The sequence below is a fragment of the Eutrigla gurnardus genome (assembly GCF_963514095.1).
Source record: "Eutrigla gurnardus genome assembly, chromosome: 9".
NCBI lineage: Eukaryota > Metazoa > Chordata > Actinopteri > Perciformes > Triglidae > Eutrigla > Eutrigla gurnardus.
In genome coordinates this window covers 10,734,882-10,744,250 of record NC_139923.1, presented here as the reverse complement: position 1 = coordinate 10,744,250, position 9,369 = coordinate 10,734,882, and the positions used below count along the sequence as shown (strand labels likewise).

General features: G+C 39.7%; 1 protein-coding gene across 1 annotated transcript; it reads right to left on the bottom strand.

Annotated features, from left to right (window-relative positions):
• Positions 1–641: 641 nt before the first annotated feature.
• Positions 642–7,623, bottom strand: pnpla2 (patatin-like phospholipase domain containing 2). The gene is made up of 9 exons (XM_084018035.1): positions 7,113–7,623; positions 5,971–6,203; positions 5,575–5,640; positions 4,597–4,806; positions 4,437–4,497; positions 3,802–4,017; positions 2,798–2,930; positions 2,401–2,523; positions 642–1,878 (listed from the first exon to the last, which is right to left on the bottom strand). Exons 1-9 carry the CDS (start codon positions 7,297–7,299, stop codon positions 1,566–1,568), a joined length of 1,542 nt encoding a protein of 513 aa, XP_083874161.1. The 5' UTR covers positions 7,300–7,623; the 3' UTR covers positions 642–1,565.
• Between the last annotated feature and the right edge of the window lie 1,746 nt (positions 7,624–9,369).

Below are 9,369 nucleotides of genomic sequence, written 5' to 3'. Positions count from 1 at the left end.
AAAGCTAAACATTAAAATACACGTTTTACAATTAACCATAGAGCCCTTAAGAGGCGGGCTAAACAAACGATACATACATTCTGTATGACAAAACATATAGTGAGCCTATTTTTCCGACATCACGTGAAGGCTTTATTACGTATCTGCTCAACGATAACAGACCGTGTGGAATCCAGTTCAAATAATGGTTACGTCTCCGGTTGACTGTCTCGAGTTGATAGAAACAATCGTTATCCACAAAGCCAACATACTTATCAGTGATTTTACAGCTGTGGGTTTTGCAGGTCCACATATTCCTCAGGATTTTATGAATAAAATAATATAACATAATGATACAGGGAGTAAATGTATCTTTTATTTTTGTTTTCACAGTTCTTATGTTACTACTTCAGTAACTGTCAAATGTGTCCTGCAGTGTATTAAGCGGCTCCATTATTCCTGTGCTTTACACTCACAAGTTCGGACTGTGATTATTTGTCATCTTGCTGGGAACATTTGCACCTGGAAGCCTCCCAAGAAGTCCTTCAGGTCCTTGATTCACTGTTTGGTTACTGTTACGAACGTGCTCTGTACACTTTTCATCGTAAGTCACAGCCATTTCTGGGTAATATGAGGGTCATCGTTGTTCAACCGAGTATTCACAGCGCAGTTAATGTTCAACAACACCAGTTTATTTAATGATCACATCAACATTATTCCCTGCAACATTTTGACAATGTTATTTTCACTTGGCAATGATTTCATCAAAGGTCAAGGCACAAGAGGTCTCATTTATTCTAGTACATAGTACAAGAAAATTATTCAAACAGATAGGTTAGTACTTACAAACCTCAGAAAGTGCAATTCTGATTAAACAGATTTTTTTTCCATTATGAAAATATATTTTTTTAAATTAATGTAAAATACGTAATTTTCAAGCATCCATTCGATATAATGTAGATTTAAAATGAAATGTAACTGACGTGCGAGTAAATCAAGATGATAGAAATACATTGATATGATTGGGAAAACAGAGCTGAGTGGTTTTGTAATTTTCACTTAAAAAAAAAATTGTACATTGACAGTCACGTTTCAATAAATGAACCTGTAACAAACAGATTGGTGCATCCACGGTTAGTCAGAAGTGACTGAGATGCAGGAGGATCACTGTGCTTGATGACTGATGGGTGTGACTACATTCCACTAAACACAAACAGTCACTCGTTTTAACAATGCTACTTCAAGTGTGCATTTTTGTTTGCATCGTCCTGTTATTCAAGTTTGTACAAGTTTGAGCACATATTCTAAGTTCAAATGCATTCTGTAGCCCTACAGACACTGTGTTTATGGGCTTGCCTGGTTATGCAGTCACAAAAGACTAACTTCAATGTCCTGTTTACTCAAAAATATTCAACATACACTAAGTGTAAATATGGTAAATTATTACCGTTTCCAACCACTATAATTGGGGCTTATTCAATTGCAAATGTCTTTCTGGCATCTTAAAAACACCAGGGTGTAAAAAAACAAAATCTGATTTAAATTATTTTAAAATGTTCCTTAATCAAGAATAAATATATCTGCTCTCAGGAACTGCTGATGGTTTCTTCAGAGTGGGCAGCAGGTGGAATATCAACCACAACCATTGTGAGGCCTTCACCGGGCAGGACGGAGGGAGGGCTATTATCAGGTGACAGCAGTCCAGTTTCGAAGGACCCTTGCAGGTCCATGTTGATACACAGCACTCCAGACAGCAGCTGCCTCTTGTACTGGTCGAGACGCATGAAGACATCCAGAACTGAAGAACTGCCTCCATTCACCCAGTTGGGAAACAGGTTGGTGGAGCTGAGCTGGGACGGGAGGTGCTGGTAGTGGTGCAGCTCCAGCTGCCAGGACAACCTAGAGTAAGAAGTGTGAGAGTCAGATGACAACAAGACGATGTGAAAGGGATTGATTGTAGTGATGAACCTCTACTGAGCTTTACAATGAGTTTCATTATTTTTACGGCCTTTACAGAATTGGTTCAGTCTCACCACTCTGAGTGTTGTTTTCAGATGCGGCAGGTAGCGGTTCCCAGTAAAAATAAGAAACCCACTGTACTCTACCTGCTCAGCACCAAACACAATTGATATTTGAAAGAGACCAAAAACAGAGGTAATATTGGAGTTAAATTCATCAGGTGGACACAAACACTATAAATGAATGAGAATGTTGCTCGGTGTCTGCCGGATGTGCAATAAGCGACTGTTTGCTTTTCAACTTAAAAGCTGATGATGTGTCAACGTTGTGTTGACAACTTGTTTTTGCTGCCCTCCAACTGGCAAACCATGTTCACATACTGTAGAGTGATATAGCATACGTGATGTTTACTTTATTCTGGCATTAAAAAAATATGTATAAGTATACGGCATTGTCACCTACCTGGCAGATACATGTTGGGAAATGCTTTTGGAGGCCTGGCGAAGAACATGCTGTGCAATTTTTAAAAGCTGCTCTCGAATCCATCCCACATCTTCTTGCACGTCTGGCAGCCACTCTAGAAGTCTGCACACAGGATATGTCACAGCTATCAGCACAAGGCCAGTACACTATTTTATGCCATTTGAATGTGTTTCTGGCCAACAGTGTTACTGTTACAGGGTAGTAAGTTCCACTAATCTATAAACAGTCTAACATTTTATTCAAAATAGAGGAATTACTTTTCCTGCACACAACTACACATAAAAGCCCCATATAAGTAGACATAGCGAAGTAGTCCTGTACTATTCTGAATGCAGATCAAATAAAGAGGACCAGAGGAAATTAAGCACTACAGTACCTCAGAGTCAAGGACATGGCAGACTCTAGAGGGAGAGTGTAGGGGAGCATCATGGCTGATGCCATCCTGACAGGAAGCAGGTTGCCTAGCGACTGCATCAGGCTCCTCCTCTCCATGCAGGCCTCAACTAGAGCTGCAGAGGGAGGCAAAGAGAACAGTTACCTCAAGCTATTCATAGAATGATTTATGCAGCACTGTTCATGAGCTAAACACGACACGCATTAAATCACATGTATGAAATAATACAATTTTAGCACAGCGAAATAATAGTCTATCATGTAAGCAAATACAGCATTTGTCTTTCAGAATCGGAACATCAATCTCCTTTAATGGCCAATTAAGTGTAAACACGTAGGAAGAATGTGACTCTGGTATTTTCCTTTCCGGTGTCTCTCACTGATATACATGAGTTGTGCCCGAGACCGATCCATGTTTGCAAAGGAATTACTATCCAATGGAAAGTGCTTCAAACATTACCCATAGTAGGAGTGATAGTACTGTTCCAGTACCAACTCATTTGTATGTATTACAAGGACCATATTTAACGGACCGTTATCCATCGTGTTCTGAATTTTATACATAAATCAAATCAATCAGCCCTTTTAGCTGTCATTTCTTGTCAAACACAACATGTGAAAAAGTAAATACAATTTAAACTATGGATGGAACTTCTTATATTTCATGGAAATTAATGGAAACCAATACGTGCCTACATAGTAGAAGAAAGTACCTTTCAAAATTCTACAGCATGCTGTGAATTATGTGAAGTATTCATTGATGGTATCAGTGGTCATAAAAAGTAAATGTAATTCATAGCACATAGCTTTACTGTCCTTGAATATGAATGACAAACCATTGTTTATGGGTTGATGAAAACCTCCCACTTCTAGATAAATACACAATTAAAACCCATTGAATTATCTGAAAAATCCATTTTCATGTTAAGTTGAGTAGGCTAGATACCAAGCCACTACTATCACTTCTTCTTGTTTATAATATGCTACCTTTGTGCAGGATGGGTGGAAGGTGTTCGATGATATCCTCTATTGAAGATCTGCGACAAACGATCACCGCTGCCTCTCCCACATGTGGCTTTTCCTCCTCTTCATCATTTTTATTGTCATCCTCCTCCTCCTCCTCCTCATCATTATAATTCTCAATGTCTTCGCCATTAGCCAGCAGGGGCCGGTCTCTGTGAGGTCCGCTGGAATTAAGCAATCCTGCAAACAGAAGCATAATGTCAAAGTATTATCTATTTCTTATCTGTGATCAATGGTGAGGTCATTTCTTAATTTGTTTACATATTCAACTAATTCGTAAGAATCAACAGATTTATAAATGGTGATTTTGTAATACCATGTTGATTATGTGCTTACAAATTGTCAAAACATATATGAACAAACACACACGAGTAACTCTAATCAAAGCAAAACACAGTGTATTGATTTGGTGAGGTGGTCAAAGGAAGCACATGTTCTGATAGCATATCAGGATGAGACTGTGTGTGGCTGTGAGGGATATCTGGCCAGAGGACAACCAAAAAATCAATCAGGCTTGTTATTACTGACCCAAATATTTTAAACATGACTCAGAGAAAAAAAAATCAATAAGATTTAGAAAATAAAATAAAGTTTCTTACCATTCCTCTTTAAAAAGTGCAGAGCATCTTTATATCCCTGTTTACACATTGCCTTCATGACCTGCATTCCAAAACAAACAAGAAGTCCACTGAGTTAATTCTTATTCGATCTAAGGCTGTGTTTTCAGGGCATCAGAAAGCTTGTAATCAAGTGACCTACCATCGGGTCTGGAGGGAAGAGTGCCCTAGAGACTCTGTAGAGGTTGGGCAGAGTGAACTGGATGCTGGTGTTGGTGAACCGCAGCTCGTGTATGTTGCTGGAGGTGTCTCGGGGGCAGATGTCACTCTCTCCGGAGAAGGGGGACACGGTGATCGTATTTTTCAGCTCATACTGAGGCAGGTTGTCTGAAATTCCTCCGTCAACATATCGCTGAATAATAAAAGATAAATGAAAATAAACATTAGCTCAGAACACACAGAAGCGTATTGCCGACTTTCTATATATGACAATAGTGACATCACATCCTGTGTGTGGGTTAATGTTTGCTTTCATTGAAGCTGGTGAACCTTTAAACTTTCTGCGGTGGAGGGCACGATGTGTGTGTCAACAGATAACACCAGCGTGACATAATTTTTCCGAAATTGGAGTCCCTGAGAGTCAGAGGACAGAACAACATTGAAGACTGAGCCAACACGGTCACATGTGGCTCTACCACTCTCACATTTTGGCCCGGCACAGAGAGGCACATGTAAGCTCTTAAAACCCATCACAAAGGCCACAGAAGGGGTGGGAGTGCTAGTATTGCTCAATGATATTGCCCAGAAGACCTTTGCGCTAGATATGTCCAGCAAAAAGAAAAAAAGAAAAAAAAGAGAAGTTCTGCTTTCCCCTTTGGTTCTGAGATCTCTAGCAAACACTGACTGCTGAGGAATTTTAGAATCATTTTGTGCACATACGTGCCAGAATAAACACATTCTTGAGAAGGACGCCTTTGATAAGTGACAGATGTGGAATTTACCAAATATAACAACAACAAAACACAATGAGAGGAAATAAAAGTACATCAACAGCAATACCTGGTCCTTAATTTAAAATCTATTGAAGTAATTACGGTAATTTCCATTCATTAGACCACATAAAGGATATCGACATCAGAAGGACAGTACACACATGGTGGATAATATTGAATCTACTCACCACTCCTTGCAGTGTGGGAGGTATGATGCCACAATACACTGGGATATAGGCACTGCAGACACATGCCTAGTGAAGAAAAGAGATACTATAGGAACTGGAATTACAGTTGGCTGATGAAGCTTTATTATACTGGTATTACAGTCTAAAACTATACTAGTTATCATAATGTCATATTTATGACTTAAATATTATCTTTCTCTCATCTTAAAGGGTAAAATACAGTCAAATGAAATGTATTATTACATTACTGTCAGTCACATAAACAGTCACCATCTATCATCTGGGGATTAGTTTTTCCTTAAAAAAACATGTTCCAACACAAAACATTTTTTTTTACAAAAGATATAAAATGGCAAAAACAGAAAAGAGTGAAATATCCTCAGACTGAATTCCCACCTGCACCACCTCCTCCTTGTTGTTGAAGTGCGACACCAGGACATTTTCTCCATCCGTCACTCGGGTAAGAGAGATTCCCAAACGCCCGTTGGCCACATGGTGACAATCATCTGGCAGAGTGTTCCGCAGCATGTGACGCACGATCTTCACCAGGTTAAAGGAAGGATGCATGGGTCCGAGGAATCGCTTCCTCGCCTCTTTGGCAACATCGATGATGCTTGCCCCAGCCTCTCCTGTGAACACATCACTTAAACTATCAGATAAAGATAAGATAGAACTTACTTCACCCTGTATGACATTTTATGATTGAATAAGTTGTTTATATTATAACATCAGTAAATTCAGTTTCAGTTAGATATTAGATATTGTACTCAATTATATTTGGAAAAGCAACAGAAAAGCCTACAAAACAAACAGGATTTCCCTAAAAGGTGGAGCCCTGCTATGGGTATACTGATATAACTATGTTTTTTATTTCACCTTGCTTTATTCTATTTTATTTTATATTTTTCTTTGTCAGTATAGTCTCAGTCACTTTTGTTGTACCTTGACTGTTATCTTGTGTATGAAACAGCAGATATGATGAATATGATTCTGTACATGATTTTGAATGAAACTTAAATAAAAACTAAGTTAAAAAAAACAACAACAAAAACAAACAGGATGAGATTATATTTCTGTTGAACCTTTTTCTCGTCTAAGCCAATGTTTAAGATTACATCTATATGAGAAGATGGCTTAGTTGGTATGGCATATTCATTCTGACATGATCAGGATTCCATATTAGTCCTTTGACAACGGTTCTAACGGGTTGAAAGTAAGTACATTTTGGGATACTTTACTTGAGTGTTTCCATTTTGTAATACTTTATGCTTTTACTCTGCTACAATTGAGAAGAACCTGTTATTATTTTACTCCACTATTTATCTGACAGCTGCAGTTACTAGTTACCTTGCAGGTGAACATACTGTTAAAAAGACACAAGTGACACATTGTTAAAGGTCAAACTATTCAACAGTATATAGACTAAATAATAAGCCACTGCTACAGTAGCTGCAGAATATATACCACAATAAAAAGGGCAAATAAGTATGTTTAGCACCCTTTAAAAAAAAAAAACTTGTCACCCAAAAGATACCTACCAAGACAAACCCCGGTGACCAGAGCAGTGGCAGTGAGAGCCCCAGCTGATGCCCCGTATATGTGCCTGGCGTCCCGCACCAGAAACGGAGCCTGCTCCAGCAGACAGCTGGCGACCCCGACGTGGTAGATCCCGAGGAAGCCACAACCCGCAAACGAGATGTTCCACGGCGAGTCGAGGGGAAACATACCGACGCCCGTCCGACCGCTGCGGTGTCAAGAGAGGATGAGAGGTCGCTGGCGAACGGTTAGACGAAGTTCGCAGTCAGATATTAACGACTACAAGACAACTAAACGCGTGTATATGTTATTTATGAAGCCTCTTCACATGCCGTCTTTACGAACTTGTAGCTTTCTAGCTAACGGTAGAAGTCACATTTCCATTGTAGGTAACGTCGCCAAATTGACATTATATGACAATACAAAAAAAGAAACCTTACGCTGCCGCTCAAACCCGTTGTGATTAAAAACAGCCCTAACTTAAATAGCTAAAGACTGACGTGGTACACCACGGGGAGTTGTTATTATTCCGCTATAAACTCGCTAAAGTGGTCGGCGTGTATTTGAAGGAGGGACTTTGTCGAATCACAACCGACACCGCGGAGCAAGATGACCAATCACAATTGGAACAGTTGACGAAAGGACCAATCACAGTTCGCACCGCTGTAACGCTGTAAAGTCAACAAGCGGGCACCCGGTTGGCTCTGACAGCAGTCAAATGTTTGTCCCCAGGGAGGACAACGTGTTTTGTTTTGTCCTTTCTAAATGTATCCGCCATTAGTGGTGTCAGTTCACATGCACGAGGCTATATCGGGGATTTCTTTCGTAACAATTGTTATCAGTAGGAATGATGTGTGTTGATTTCCATCTTTCGAATATTGGCCCGATTAACCTATTGTTAATTGATTAACCCATCGATTTGGCAAACAAACATGCGACTGCCCGCACAACGCCGTCTGTTCTTGTTTATTTACGGAAGTGGTGAATTTAGAAATGAAGAACCACTTGTGGTGTTTTTCAAGAAACGGCCTCAAAATCATCTTCATTTTAAGAAACATGTCCTGTAATGGGAATTAAATATGTTTACGATGATACATTGCAAATCCTTTTGCCACTCCTGATAATAAGGATATACACATTTGGTTGGTTTGCAATTTCCTCATACACAACAGTACACCGTACTGAAATCACAAATATCTTGCACTCGAAGCACATTCAACAACAAACAGGAGCACTTCCTTGAATAAACTATTCACAGAATTTCGCTGCAAATAGTTCATTTTTTGGGCACTGATCCACATTGTGTTTGGGACATAATTCCTTAGAAAACATGTCCTATTGTGAAACCACCATCAGCTAGGGTTCATTGTCTTACATTCATCCTCTAACAAGTATGGGGTGCCAATCCTCCCGGGCCCCTAAATCCTGGTGGTTGGATGGGCTGTGGGGGCCAATAGGGGCATAACAGCATTTTATTACCTTTGGGCAACTGAACAGGTTAACCAAGCCATACTGACAGTTCAGATAAAGACAGTCTGCTTGCATGCACCACAATAAAAATTGTATTAAAAATAAAACATTTCATATTTTTAAATATTTGTGTTGTTTAAAAAATAATTTGGTCATGTACAAGGACTCAAAGAGAAGTCGTTTTGTCTGAGCTCCAAGAAATGTGATTCAATAGGTGATGATGATGATGATGATGATGATGATGACGATGATGATGATGATGATGATGATGATGATGATGATGATGATGATGATGATGATGATGATGATGATGATGATGGCTGTATTGGGAGGTTTCCTGACAATTATTATATTATTGTACCCAAATAAGGTATTTGAACCACCACATATTTTTGCGTAGGATTAATTGTCTGTTAATTCAATATCAATAAAGTTGTCTAGAGCTTGAGCCATGCGCAAATGTTTGTACTATGTACACCAAGACACCACTATACAAAAAATGCAGCAGTAAAGCAGATTAAACAGCGCCGCCCGCTGGTCGAGAAGGGACTGACAGCGAGTGCACACGTTGACACGGCTGTCCCGCCCTGAGTTGAAACTTTGGCGGTGCCATCATCAAAGCGATTGGTTTAACACAAGACGTTACCCGGAAAGGCGGGGCTACTTATTTTTTTGACCGGTACAGAGTGTTAGACTCCCGCCCGTCGCCTGTCGGTGCACGTCGTGCTGAAAAACGAACGAGCAAGTGTGACGTAGGGCCTTTTCTTTGAAAACACTGTCGGACATAAG

What these genes read in the sequence shown, in the direction of transcription:
- pnpla2 (XM_084018035.1), bottom strand. Translation starts at nt 7,299, where the DNA reads ATGTTTCCCCTCGACTCGCCGTGGAACATCTCGTTTGCGGGTTGTGGC. An exon ending in ACAAGGAGGAGGTGGTGCAG is followed by an intron (nt 5,641 to 5,970) that starts GTGGGAATTCAG and finishes TTTCTTCACTAG; the next exon opens with GCATGTGTCTGCAGTGCCTA. An exon ending in TCCACCCATCCTGCACAAAG is followed by an intron (nt 2,931 to 3,801) that starts GTAGCATATTAT and finishes CTCCCTCTGCAG; the next exon opens with CTCTAGTTGAGGCCTGCATG.